This window comes from Bos grunniens, chromosome 15 (assembly GCF_055505025.1).
Source record: "Bos grunniens cultivar Pamir isolate PY7600 chromosome 15, Bosgru_T2T1.0, whole genome shotgun sequence".
Lineage (NCBI taxonomy): Eukaryota > Metazoa > Chordata > Mammalia > Artiodactyla > Bovidae > Bos > Bos grunniens.
The window spans coordinates 49250358-49265912 of record NC_141179.1 but is presented as its reverse complement, the minus strand read 5'-3'; the positions used below and the strand labels follow the sequence as shown (position 1 = coordinate 49265912).

General features: G+C 37.2%; 1 protein-coding gene and 1 pseudogene across 1 annotated transcript; both read left to right on the top strand.

Moving 5' to 3' along the window:
* The first annotated feature begins 1163 nt into the window (after window positions 1-1163).
* Window positions 1164-2120, top strand: LOC147358016 (olfactory receptor 52A5-like). The gene has a single exon (XM_086342023.1). The coding sequence runs from the start codon at window positions 1164-1166 to the stop codon at window positions 2118-2120; it is 957 nt and encodes a 318-aa protein (XP_086198149.1).
* A 7547-nt stretch (window positions 2121-9667) lies between these two features.
* Window positions 9668-12149, top strand: LOC147358015 (olfactory receptor 52A1-like; annotated as a pseudogene).
* Window positions 12150-15555: the final 3406 nt, after the last annotated feature.

The window sequence follows — 15555 nt, the reverse complement described above, 5'->3', positions numbered from 1 at the left end:
GGATAAAGGGTAACTTGAAGGATGATAGAGAGGACAAGAACCTGAGATTTTCCTTCAAGCTATCCTTCAAGCTAAGGATAAAAGGTAACACCCATTATCTAAAAAGAAATTATACAAATTAATTTATGTACAAAACAGAAACAGACTCATAGACTTTGAGAATGAGATTAGGGTTGCTGGGGAAAAGGAAGAGGGAAGGGACAGTTTGGGAACAATGTATACAGACTATTATTTTATAGTTGATAACCAACAAGGACCTACTGTATAGCTCATGGAACTATGTTCAATGTTTTGTGGACGGAATTCTGTTCAATGTTATGTGGTAGCCTGGATGGGACAGGAGTTTGGGGGAGAACGGATACATGTATATGTAAGGCTGAGCCTCTTCACTGTTCACCTGAGACTATCACAGCATTGTTTGTTAATTGGCTATATCCCAATACAAAATAAAAAGCTTTTTAAAAATCAAAAATAAAATAAAATAAAATTAATGGATTTGTCTTATCAGAGTTTAAGAAACAGAAGGTAAAGATGTAGAGCTTGTCTTTGGGAAATACTGAAAATTTGAAAAATTAGATTTAAAGCAGTCTGAGAGTCTATTGCAGAGGGATCCAATAATGAAGAGGCTAACCTAGAAAAAAAAAAGTGAGTTTCAAAATGAAAAAAAAATTCTCATTAAACTTGTTTTCTGATTATAATCAAGCAGAATGATTTACCACTGGTATAGATCCTTCATGTCTAATCTAGGTACAGTTTAGTTTTTGAAATTCTTTACTCTGAATTAAATGAATTGTTCCCTCAATTTGAATTGGCGGGTCATAAAGACAGTACTGAGGGTGATTAGCAAACACAAGCTAAAGGGAATTTATTTATTCCAGTATTCAAAGACTAGAAAGAAGTTATCCAGTCCAGTTAATTTTTCTCATTGAAAATGATAAAGGCATGCAGAAACATAGAATCTCATAATTGATCATTGAAAGACATTGGGAAAAGAGATGGAAAATTAGAGAGGAGCCATTGGGACCGATAAAATGGTATCCTCCTAATTGAACTAAAGTATGTTTTACTTAAATAATTTGTCCTTATTTTTAATTTTTTAGACTTAACAGGGAATAGGAGATGAAACAGCGATATCCCTACTTGAGTCTACTGACCAAATCGCCATGCTCGGACCCAATGGCTCAGTCTTCATGCCCTCTGTATTAACACTCATTGGGATTCCTGGCCTGGAGTCAGTGCAATGCTGGATTGGGATTCCATTCTGTGTCATGTACCTTATGGCAGTAATTGGGAATACTCTAATTTTGTTGATAATCAAATATGAAAACAGCCTCCATAGTCCTATGTACATTCTTCTCGCTATGTTGGGGGCCACAGACATTGCACTTAGCACTTGTATTCTCCCCAAAATGTTAGGCATCTTCTGGTTTCATTTGATGGAGATTTCTTTTGAAGCATGTCTTCTACAAATGTGGCTTCTTCACTCATTCCAGGGAATTGAATCAGGTGTCCTGCTGGCGATGGCCCTAGATCGCTATGTGGCCATCTGTAATCCCTTGAGACATGCCAGCATCTTCTCCCAAAAACTCTTGACTCACATTGGGGTTGGGGTGACACTCAGAGCTGCCATACTTGGAGCGCCATGCCTGGTACTAATCAAATATCGTCTCAAATTCTACCGAACCACAGTTGTCTCCCACTCTTACTGTGAGCACATGGCCATTGTGAAGCTGGCTATTGAAGATATACGGATCAACAAGATCTATGGTCTATTTGTTGCCTTCACTATCTTAGGATTTGACATAATCTTTATCACCTTGTCCTACATTCAGATCTTTATCACTGTCTTTCAACTGCCCCAGAAGGAGGCAAGATTCAAAGCCTTTAATACATGTATCGCTCATATTTGTGTCTTCCTGCAGTTCTACCTCCTTGGCTTCTTCTCTTTCTTCACACATAGGTTTGGTTCTCACATACCACCATACGTTCATATCCTTTTATCTAACCTTTACCTGTTAGTTCCACCTTTTCTCAACCCAATCGTCTATGGAGTGAAGACCAAACAAATCCGTGACCATGTGCTAACAATATTTGTATGCTCCAAACATCTTAATCATTAGTGGATCTTTCTAAAGAAAATTTAGGTTAGTTCAAAGTAGCAACATCAATATGCTAAAAGCTAGGTCTTCTACACATTTCTACATCTGAAAAAATATTTTAAATCTCAGATACTCATAATGGAAGGAGACACTTAATGAATCATCCAATACTTAAGAACTTTGGTTTACTACTCTAAAAAACTCTTATATTGTGATTTCCACTTGTTTCCATTATTGTTTTTGCCCTGTACCTTACAACCTAGAGCTTTCTCTTGAGTAACACTTAGACATGCACAGATAAGTAACTTGTAGAAAACAGCAGTTGATCCCAGATAACTTCTAAGGATCATCTCAAACATTCATATCTTCAAACTGTTAATCCAACACTTAGCTGTAATTCTGGCCATGATTCATTTTCTGATATCTCCTTGTGAATCTATATGTTGAAAATTTTAATGACATCTATTTTTGTCTATTTTTTGTCTGAAATACTGATATAAAAATAATGTAAAATCAATAATACCAATGACAACAACACAAAACCTATAAGATGTAAACTAAATTCTGTAAACATGGAATTAGTGGTATAAGAAAGAAAACACAAAAAAGATTTATAAAAATAAATTAGGTCTATTCACAGATAAAATGTTTTTAGGAAACAAAATTATCATAGGACTTAAATAGGGCACATCCTTCAAGAGGCATTTTAATATGTTAACCCAAATTTGAGTTTTACCCAAATTTAAGGTTTAAGTTGTAGAATTAAAAATAGAGACAAATAAATTCCAATGCTTAAAAATCTACCACAAGTATGTAGAGGACAGTAACTTTGTCTTATTTACACTTGTATGAACAAGGATAATACCTGAGACTTCTTAAAACTTCAATAAAAATGGCATTGTATAATGAACAATTTAACATTTCTCTATTTTTTATCAATTGTATTCAAGATCAATTAATCTGAAGGCTTTAAGATAACATATAACATTATCTTATCAGCAACATTATCTATCAGCATTATAGAGAGTTTAATCCAATATTATCAATGTAAACAATGATGATGCTCTGAATGAATTAATATATCATCTTAAAATATGAGCTAAAATCAAACCTGTCATGGGAGAAACTGACTTCCAAAAAAAGACTTCAGATCTTTCTTTACTCTTTGCTGTTTCTCTGCCCATGCACCTTCATGTTCTCCCAGGATGCTGCACTGGTAGAGATCATGTTTAAATTGTCTTTAATCAATCTTTAACACTGAGGACTCATAAGAGTTTTTAAGAGGAACCAAGTACACAGGGAGGGACATCTCATTTCTAATTTTGGACTGATTTACAGTTCAAGAAAGAAATAAACCAAGGAAACACTTTACTACAATAAAGCAAACAGAACACGCTATTAAAGATATGGAAGTAGAAGAAATTTTGGAATGACATCTTGTTGAATAATGCAGAAATAAATTTGACCCATAAAGTATTTGCCTTTAAAAAGCTCTGTAAATATAAATCATGAACCAAAATGTGAAAAAAATACAGTGAGAGAAGGACTACAAAACTTGTTAATGGATAACCAGATATATGTAAAAGATATATGACTAAATAAAAACTAAATCTAACTATATACTATCTACTAGAGAGTCAATGGATTTAAGAATTATGAACACATGGAGGCTGAAAGTAAATGCGCAGAAGAAACCTCATGACAATGGCAAACAAAAGGCAGGTATGGGGATGCTTTTATCAGACAAAATAAACTTTTAGCTAAAATTGTCAGCATGAGTTCCCTGTAGGTCCAGTGGATAGGACTTAGCACTTTCACTGCCTTGGGCCAGGGATTTGGTCCCTGGTCAGGGAACTAAGCACTTCCCAGGTGGCTCAGTGGTAAAGAATCCCCAGCCAATGCAGGAGACACAGGAGATGTGGGTTTGATCCCTGGGTTGGGAAGATCCCTAGAGGAGGAAATGGCAACCCGGCTCCAGTATTCTTGCTTGGAAAATTCCAAGGACAGAGGAGCTTATAATCTAAAGTCCATGGGGTTAGTCTCTGGGCTATATTCCATGGGGTAGCAAAGAGTCAGACAAGACTGAGCAACTAAGCATGCATGCTGAGAATTAAGATCTTGTAAGCTGCAGAGCACGGCAAAAAAAAAAAAAAAGTCACTTAAAAGCAAAGACATCACATAATATTAAAAGGGAGAATTCCCTATGAAAATACATTATAAATACTAGAGACCCCAAATATGTGAAGCAAGCATCAGTATAACTAAAGGGAGATATACACAGCCACACAAAAATAGTAGGAGAGTTCAATATGCCACTTTCAATAGTGAATGGAACATAAAATTCATGTCAGAATTGCCTCATTAAAAGGAAGGGTCACATAGAAGGAATTCTATTTAAATAGAATTCATTAGTATAGAATATGTTTGCATTTAAATAGACTTTATACTTATTTGTCAATGAGAACAACAGAAAAGAAATTCAGCCTATGGTGCTCTGGGAGGGATGGGGTGAAGAGGGAGGTGGGAAGGGGCTTCAGGACAGTGAGACACATGTATATACCCATGGCTGATTCATGTTGATGTATGACAAAAGCCACCATATCGTAAAGTAATTAGCCCCCAATTAAAATAAATTAATTAATTTAAAAAAACCCTCAGCCTATTAAAATTATATCTCTGTACTTAGCCTGTGTGTGGTGTGGAGGTGGAGAATGGTAAGGAATTATCTGAAAGTTGTAGCAATGATTTCAGGGATATTGCATTTGGTCCCATCACTTCATGGGAAATAGATGGGGAAACAGTATCAAACTTTATATTTTGGGGCTCCAAAATCACCGCAGATGATGACTGCAGTCATGAAATTAAAAGACGGTTACTCCTTGGAAGGAAAGTTATGACCAACCTAGACAGCATATTCAAAAACAGAGACATTACTTTGCCAACAAAGGTCTGTCTAGTCAAGGCTATGGTTTCTCCAGTAGTCATGTATGGATGTGAAAGTTGGACTGTGAAGAAACCTGAATGCTGAAGAATTGATACTTTTGAACTATGGTGTTAGAGAAGACTCTTGAGAGTCCCTTGGACTGCAAGGAGATCCAACCAGTCCATTCTGAAGGAGATCAGCCCTGGGTGTTCTTTGGAAGGAATGATGGTAAAGCTGAAACTCCAATACTTTGGCCACCTCATACGAAGAGTTAACTCTTTGGTAAAGACTCTGATGCTGGGAGGGATTGGGGGCAGGAGGAGAAGGGGACGACAGAGGATAAGATGGCTGGATGGCATCACTGACTCAATGGACATGAGTTTGGGTGAACTCCGGGAATTGGTGATGGACAGGGAGGCCTGGTGTGCTGCGATTCATGGGATCTCAAAGAATCAGACATGACCGAATGACTGAACTGAACTGAGGTCCAAATAACCCAAGTAGGCATGATTAAAACCCCTGTGTCTTTAGCTAGTGGGTAATAAATGCCTCATTTTGTGTTTATAACTCCTCCTTTTCACAATTCCATTAGAAAACATTAAAATCAGTAGCTAGCAGCTTTTTGTTTTAATTCAAGCTGAATAAATTGATGTATACCCCAGAATAACACAGATTTTGTTGTGAGTTTTACTGGAGAATAAATGCAAAAACATTATCTCAGACAGACCTACAAAAAATGAGGGATTTCTGTATTTCAGATAAAAAAGAAAAGCATAAAAGGTTATCTCAGAGATGGGCACGCATGGCAGATGGCCCAGCACCACATAATTAAAGTTCCTGATGTTGACTATGTGCAGTTACAAAGGTACAGGTAAAAGCAAGAGGTATTTCAGGACACATTCTGCAAAGGATAAGACAAGCTGAGGAGTTCCAAGCCATGGGTGATAGTGATATGAAAATGACAGTACTCTTCATGTATCTAGTTAGAGCAGAACCAGCTCCCAACAGTTGGTGAGTAAGTCTCTTCACTCCCAAATTTATCTTCATAGTTTTTCATTACCATTTTTTTCAATAATAATCACCCCATCCCATCATCCTTGTATTCACTTACATACTTCCCACCTGCTATTCCTCTCTCTGTACTTGTCAGATCATGCTCAAATCCTACATTAAAATTACCTCTTCATTCTTTTACTTGCATTTTAGCAGCATGAACCACAACTGCTTCCTGCATTACTGCCCAATTTATTGACTACTCATTGTAGGATTAGCTTCTCATGAGATTACTGACATAAAGCAACTTTATTGGAGAGTCTATGAAAGAAAGAAATAAGCTAGCTTTATTTTCTCAGAATTATAAACATTTCTCCAATGTGTAGTTTTGAGGATTATTTGATTGAAATTTCTGTCACATTTAACATTTAACAAGTAATGCTTTTGATCAGAAAAAAAAATATTAATATAATTCATGACCCAGGTTTTCATAAAAATTAGTTCTCAGTGAATTGATAAATGATCACAAATTCCTCAATTTCTTGGTAGTCTCTGCTCAATTAGTCCCAATGTCAATCCTCAGTCTTCTATTTCTATTCTGATTTTAACTCCTTTTAAGGAACATATCCTTGCATTTCTTCATTTTCTATTAATTCTTTATGTGTGGGTTCACAAGAATGACGCAAGTATTCCAGATTATCTATTTCATTAAGAACTGATAAGCCCAAATTCTTATCAGTTCTTGCCTGGAGAATCCCATGGACGGAGAAGCCTGGTAGGCTGCAGTCCATGGGGTCACACAGTCGGACACGACTGAAGCGACTTAGCAGCAAGCCTAAATTATCCAGATCTTATAGTATTGGTAACTTTGAACTGTTTAAACCCACAAAACAAAGCTCTATTCCAATCAAGTTAAGTATTTACACATGTTCCTATATCCTTGAGTCTTTAAGAATAGTCTTCTTACTGCTATACATTACTCCTGATGCTTCTCTTGCTTCCTTGGAGATTGCTCCCTCTATGTATCTGTAATATACATTACAGTTATTATGGAATTTTTAAATCTAATGTAAGGGCAAAAACGTTAAGGATTTAAACTTTCAGAATTATAGGCAAAAATATAAGGTTTACTAGAAATGTAAACTGTAGCAATGAACTTTAGCCCAAATTCACTAAATCTTTTTTTTTTTTTTTCCTGAAGGATAAAAGTTATATTTATAAACATGCTAAAGAATACATTAAAAGAAACCAAAAAAAAATGAAGAAAAATATACTGTGTCTTAATCCTATTATACATGAACATCATTTTCATGGGACTCTACAATCCATTTCAACCAAGTAACAAAACCTCCATCACTGAAAGAGCTTCAACACTCCTTTGGAGCTAGCTATTACAGAATTCATCCTGCATACAGGGTATGAGTGAAAAACATTCTAGAAACTCAGAATATCTACAAACATGAAACTGTTTCTCCAAATTGCATTTCTTTGTCTTGAATCCGGTAGAGTGGGAGGCAACAACAATTTGAAGCTTACCATCGTGGGACAGGAGAGCAACTTGAAGTCAAAGGACACTTGGCTATAGTTAATTAATGTGGCTATAGGTAGGTATATTCCATAAGCTTCTCCTCAATGCCACTGAGAATTAAAGAGTAGATGAAATTTTCTAGCCAATTCCAAAAATCCATGTAATCAAGGGCAATCACTACAGAGTTTATACATACTCAGTTTTCTTAAAAGCAATAGATTTTATTATAGAAAGGAGAAAGAAAATGGCATTAACAGATCAAGCACATAAATTCCAAAATACTGAATTCCTTTTCCTCTTTTTTTTTTAAATTTCTTTTCCTCTTGCTTAACAACCAATTATATCCATGGACTATAAAATGACATCCATGATAAAAATATTAGTGTTTTACATATTGCCAAAGAAAGATCAATATCTTTGCCTGAGTATCCCATTAACTTTCACCTGGAGCTATTATTTTTGAACTGTCTATAAAAGTTTCTTTTCAAATAATTTATTAATTATAACAACTGGGAAGAGCAGTGTGAGGACCCGAATACTTCAGTCAAGCAGTGAAGACAACAAACTTCCTTCAAATCTGCTCTCCTGCCAGCATTTTTATATACCAAAATAACCTTTCTCCCTCACTTCTGCAGGGCTACCCAGAAGTGAGTGGCATTTCTCAGCCATCACAAGTCTCAGGTAGAATCTTCTCTGTTCCTCAATGTTCGGACAAAGGCCTCTGGACATGAAGCTCATGCCTCTGGTAATTCAGTCTTGTTCTCAATAAAAGAGATCTCCAATACAGGTAAAAGTAGCTGAAAGGCATCCTGAATGTAGGAAGCACTGTTTGATGCCTCTAGAAATACTGCAGTGATTAATGGATTAAGGACGTCAGCCTTTTCCTTAACCCCAGCAGTTGTTAGGCAGGTGGTGAACTCTTTAGACAGACAGGACGATTCTTTACACAACAAAACTGTCATCTGGCAAAGGGCTCTGCTCCTTTCTATGGTTGTTACTTCCTGTTTCCGGCCATGTAGAACCAGAGCCGCTGTTTTGTGAAAAAGTTCAATTGAGCAGGCAGTCAGTTCTGCTAGGCTTCGGATTGCAAATGCGAATGGATATCCTCTATTGATTTGTTATTGATCTGTTCAGTGTTTTCTGCTTCCAACTGTTTTTCTCCTTCTTCCTTCTCTTTCAACGGTTTGGCCAGAGATGTCCTGATCCACTCATAGGCTGTATTTCTTGCCCTGGCAAGTTTCTCTGGTTTGGAGGAGACATGCAGCTGGGAAAATAGCTCTGTTATCTCTTTGGTAAAGTCTTCTGAAACTTGAATTGGAGCAACTCAAAGAAGCATTTTCCCTAGCAGAGCTCTGTGAGGAAGATGAGGAAGAGAAGAAAGGGGATGAAGACTTTACCAAAGAGATAACTTTACCAAATTCACTAAATCTTTATGGATTTCAATAACCTTTATTTTAAACACTTCCTTCACATTCTCCTGAAGAATATTCTGTCTTACATAGGGACAGATAGTATAGTTTGATAGATGGATATATATATATATATATATATATATATATATATATATATATAACTTTGGGTCACAAGTACTTCTATCTCTATTCTCTTTCATAGTAAACTTTTCACTCTCATATATTGGTCAGAAGTCTGAGTATCTGCTGGTCCAAACCAACTCTTTCTGATTTAGAGACAACTGACAAAAAACAGTAGCAAAGCAATTAAGTAGAATGTGGAGAAATTCATCAAACTTTGATTAAAATAAAATTTTCAAGAAAAATTGTTGTCTATTTTTTGGTCCAAAGGTATGAAATTAAAACAGTCAAGTCAGAAGTTTATTTTCTACCTTAGTTGTTTTGCTGGTTTTAAAATATTGTATAAAAGATTTTACTGTGGTACAAGAACTGTGGATTTCTACTTATGGGATATCTTTCTTAAAAAGAGTGATGTACATCTTTGGATCTTTCTTTAATACTTTAGATATGTAAATGAGATGGATGATATGATCTCAGATTTCTATAAAATCAGGACTCAATATGTTGACTTTGGGTGAAAATAAAAGGTAGAAAAAGAAGGAGTAGCTTTAACTGAAAAACATTTATTTGCATCAGAAGACCCAAGGACACTATGTCCATTTCCAACATCACAGTCTTCATGTCTTCTGTGTTGACCCTAATAGGGATCCCAGGCCTAGAGTCTGTGCAGTGCTGGATTGGAACTCCATTCTGTGTCATGTATCTCATTCCTATGATTAGAAATTTCCTGCTGTTTATCATTATCAAATCAGAACACAGTTTCCATGAGGCCATGAACATTTTCCTAGGCATGCTAGGAGTCACAGATATTGCCCTTTGTACCAGCATTGTGCCCAAGATGCTTGGAATCTTCTGGTTTCATGTAACAGATTTATTTTGATTCCTGATTGCCTCAAAAGTGCTTATTCACACATTTCAGTGCATAGAGGTGGGTTTCCTGCTTGCCATGGCCCTGGACCACTAAGTCGCCATCCACTGAGACATATCGCCATCTTCACCCATCCTTTGGTTACCCCAAATCAAGGCTGTGGTACCACTCCAGGCTACCATTCTTGTGTCTGCATGTGTGCTAAGTCGCTTCAGTTGTGTCCATCTCTGAGACCCTATGGACTGTAGCCTGATGGGCTCCTCTGTCCATGGGATTATCCAGGCAAGAGTACTGAAGTGGGTTGCCATTTCCTCCTCCAGGGGATCTTCCCAACCAAGGGACTGAACCTGCTTCTTTTACATCTCCTACATTGGCAAGCAGGTTCTTTACCACTAGCGCCACCTGAAATAATCTGGTGCCTAATATTTATAAAGTTCTAGTTATAATCTTACCATACAAGAGTCATCTCCCACCCCTAATGTGAGCATATGGCCATTGTGAAACTGATTGCAGGAAATTTCTGGGTCAACAGAATCTATGGTTTGTTTTTGGCTTTCACTGTTGCAAGAGAGTTCCAAAAACATCTACTTCTGCTTTACTGACCATGCCAAAGCCTTTGACTGTGTGGACCACAATAAACTGTGGAAAATTCTGAAAGAGATAGGAATACCAGACCACCTGACCTGCCTCTTGAAAAACCTGTATGCAGGTCAGGAAGCAACAATTAGAACTGGACATGGAACAACAGACTGGTTTCAAATAGGAAAAGGAGTACGCCAAGGCTGGATATTGTCACCCTGCTTATTTAACTTATATGCAGAGTACCTCATGAGAAATGCTGGGCTGGAGGAAGCACAAGCCAGAATCAAGATTGCTGGGAGAAATATCAAAAAAACCTCAGATATGCAGATGACATCACCCTTATGGCAGAAAGTGAAGAAGAACTAAAGAGTCTTTTGATGAAAGTGAAAGAGGAGAGTGAAAAAAAGTTGGCTTAAAGCTCAACATTCAGAAAACTAAAATCATGGCATCTGGTCCCAACACTTTATGGCAAATAGATGGGGAAACAGTGGAAACAGTGTCAAACTTTATTTTTCTGGGCTCCAAAATTACTGAAGATGGTGATTGCAGCCATGAAATTAAAAGACACTTACTCCTTGGAAGGAAAGTTATGAGCAACCTAGATAGCATATTCTAAAGCAGAGACATTACTTTACCAACAAAGCTATGGTTTTTCCAGCGGTCATGTATGGATGTGAGAGTTGGACTCTAAAGAAAGCTGAGCGCCGAAGAATTGATGCTTTTGAATTGTGGTGTTGGAGAAGACTCTTGAGAGTCCCTTGGATGGCAATGAGATCCAACCAGTCATCCTAAAGGAAATCAGTCCTGAGTGTTCATTGGAAGGACTGATGTTGAAGCTGAAACTCCAATATGTGGCCACCTGATGCGAAGAGCTGACTCATTTGAAAAGACCCTGATGTTGGTAAAGATTGAAGGCAGGAGGAGAAGGGGACAACAGAGGATGAGATGGTTGGATGGCATCACCGATTCAATGGACATGAGTTTGGGTAAACTCCGGGACCTGGTGATGGACAGGGAAGCCTGGCATGCTGCAGTTCATGGGGTCGCAAAGAGTCGGACATGACTGAGCGAATGAACTGAACTTCACTGTGCAGGGTTTGGCCTTACATTCATTACATTGTCCTGTGTATATATATATATATATATTTTTTTTTTTAATAATTCTTCTCCCCACCCCCAAAATGTTAGGGTAGAGAGGGAGGGAGAGCAAACTCTGCCAGCCAAGTAGTCCCCACCCCGCTCTGCGCTTCACCAACTCCGAGGCAGCCCCCAGCAGCACCCGCCTGCTTCCCTCACGCCCAGAGGCTCGAGAATTGGACGGAAAGCCGCGAGGGTCCCGCCCCCTGTCCTGTGTATATTTATCACAGCTTATTCTTTCGACCCAGAGGGAGGCAAGGTTGAAAGCATACAATACTTGCATCGCTCATATTGATGTCTTCTTCCAACTCTACCTCCCTGCCTTCTTCTCCTTCCTTGACATAGGTTTGGTTCTCATATCTCACCTTACATCCACATCCTCATTTCTAGCATTTACTTGGTGTTCCCTCCATTTCTCAATCTACTTGTCTATGGTGCAAAGATTAAGCACATTCTTATGCATATGGTAAAAATATTCTGTTCATAAAATTTGCTATGAATAATGCAACCAAGCTTTTCTCTTTGTGCATGGTAACAAAATTTCAAAACAAAATAAAACTACAAAAATCTATGTTATTGAAATTCTTTAGTTTTCTATGTAATTTTTATTGTTCTTAATTTGCCATCATAAGTCAGTTTTCATAATCTGGCATGACAGCTATGTGACATAGATTCGTGTACTGTATCTGGGTAAAGAAATTAAGAAACATAAAAGAGTAAATACTGAACATAAGTCCTTTCCTTTTCTTGCAGAAATGGTGATGTAATGACCAATTCAGGAAGGAGCTTCTTGGTGAAAATAATGTTCTAAACCTCAGTTGGGTTGTTACACATTTATGTCTCCTTTGCATAAAACCATGTAAGCTGTACAAAGTATAATTTCTGTACTTATATTAGACTTTAATATAAAGTTTAAAATATAAAGTAAGTGAATCCTCAAAAATGAAACAAAACAAAGGACAAAGGCAAAAAGTCTGAGGAATTGCTGTAGGTTGAAGAAGTCTAAGGAGACATGAATATAAAATGCATTATATAATCCTGAATTGAATTTCAGGGAAGAAAAATATACATATAGGTCTTTGAACTATTTTTAACCTCAGATATGGACTAATACTTAGGTTACAATATTACTTCAGTGCTAAATGTCCTGATACTGTCTATAATACTACAGTTAGGCAGTAGACTATTTTTTCCTAGGAAAGCACATTTAAATATTTAGGAGCAAAGGAACACTATGTCTCAAATTTACTCATCAGTTCAGTTCAGTTCAGTCACTCAGTCGTGTCTGACTCTTTGCGACCCCATGAATCGCAGTACGCCAGGCCTCCCTGTCCATCACCAACTCCCGGAGTTCACTGAGACTCACGTCCATGGAGTCAGTGATGCCATCCAGCCATCTCATCCTCTGTCGTCCCCTTCTCCTCTTGCCCCCAATCCCTCCCAGCATCAGAGTCTTTTCCAATGAGTCAACTTTTCGCATGAGGTGGCCAAAGTACTGGAGTTTCAGCTTTAGCATCATTCTTTCAAAGAACACCCAGGACTGATCTCCTTTAGAATGGACTGGTTGGACCTCCTTGCAGTCCAAGGGACTCTCAAGAGTCTTCTCCAACACCACAGTTCAAAAGCATCAGTTCTTCAGCACTCAGTCTTCTTCACAGTCCAACTCTCACATCCATACATGACCACAGGAAAAACCATAGCCTTGACTAGACGGACCTTTGTTGGCAAAGTAATGTCTCTGTTTTCAATATGCTATCTAGGTTGGTCATAACTTTCCTTCCTCATAAACACTTCATAAAAGTTGTCTAACTATCATATATCTATCCATATAACTATTGAATTGTTCAGTGGTAAAGCAAAATTGAGAAAAATGTAAAAAATATATATATATAAATCTGGGTAAATTGTATAAGGAAGCTTCTTACAATACTCTTGACAAATTCTGTACATCAATGTAAGATGTGTTTGTATTAAGCACTGTTCTTTAAATATCTCAATTTAGCAATGGCTGCCATTATTCACTCAGTCAACCAATCAAGAAGCATCATTTATCTTTGATGTTGGCACTGTACCAACAATGTACCAACATTGTAGCAACAATTGTACCAAAGGTGTACCTTTGACATTGTACACCTAACCAATCATCTGATCTTAGTATGTATCTCTAAAGTATCCTCAAATAATTTATCTTCTCTCCATTAGTCACTATCTATTCTTTTTTTTTAGTCTTACATATGATCTTATGAAAAATAAAATACTAGGTTTTTCATCTTTCATTTGCTGGCAGTTTTCATTTAAACAGCATTATATTTTCAGCATAAAGTACTTGATGCATCTGTATCTTATTCCTGATATTTTGCATGCAAACATGTATTTTTTGCCTAGCTGATTTCTATCCTACATTTAGAATTTAGTTAAATGTTTCCTCTAAGAAATTTAGCCATTTTCCTTATTTTTTTTTCTCTACATCTCCTAATAGCACTCATAGCATGCATCACAGCATCTCTTCATTTTTTCTGTGTGTAACTTCTTTTTTCATATAGGTCACATGTGTAATCTATTTGTATACTCCTGACTTACACTTACATATTACATTTTAAATATGAATAAATGTATATTGCATGAAAGATTTAGAAAATAAATGCACAAAAACTTCTACCAAGCTTTTCATAATGAACATTTATTCTCACAATCAGATCAGATCCGACCAGTCGCTCAGTCGTGTCTGACTCTTTGCGACCCCATGAATCGCAGCATGCCAGGCCTCCCTGTCCATCACCAACTCCCGGAGTTCACCCAGACTCACATCCATCGAGTCAGTGATGCCATCCATCCATCTCATCCTCTGTCATCCCCTTCTCCTCCTGCCCCCAATCCCTCCCAGCATCAGAGTCTTTTCCAATGAGTCAGCTCTTCACATGAGGTGGTCAAAGTACTGGAGTTTCAGCTTTAGCATCATTCCTTCCAAAGAAATCCCAGGGCTGATCTCCTTTAGAATGGACTGGTTGGATCTCCTTGCAGTCCAAGGGACTCTCAAGAGTCTTCTCCAACACCACAGTTCAAAAGCATCAATTCTTCAGCGCTCAGCCTTCTTCACGGTCCAACTCTCACATCCATACATGACCACAGGAAAAACCATAGCCTTGACTAGATGGATCTTTGTTGGCAAAGTAATGTCTCTGCTTTTGAATATGCTATCTAGGTTGGTCATAACTTTCCTTCCAAGGAGTAAGCGTCTTTTAATTTCATGGCTGCAGTCACCATCTGCAGTGGTTTTGGAGCCCAAACATATAAAGTCTGACACTGTTTCCACTGTTTCCCCATCTATATTTCTATTCTCACAGTAGAATAATTTAAATGTTTTCCTAATGAAGACGTATGGAGGAAGAGTTGTTCCAAACTGAAATAACTTAATCATTTAATGTTTTACTATTTGTGGAATGAAAATTTTTTTTCTACTATTAAATCAGTTTCAATTAATTTCCTTTACTTTTTGAGAGTTTAAGGTTTACAGAAATTTGAATAAAAAGCCAGAATTCCCATATAAACTTTCTCCGCAGAATGAATGTTTAACAATTACACCTGAGTTAAGCTGCATTGTTTGTCACAAAATCGTGTGACCACATTTATTTGATATATCCTAAATTTAAAAACATATATCTAATATTTTTTTTCCTGTATGGTCTGCGTACACCATACTAAGTAAGTTTTTTAATTTATTGAGATATAATTTTTATACCATATAGCACACTCTTTAGAGAGTATTAATCTCTGGTTTTTGACATATCCAAAAACCTGTGCAATTATCACTACTATCAAATTCCAGTACACTTAATAAAGATACTCCATCTCCCTTAGCAGCCACTCCCCATTCTCCAACCCCATTTCATGGC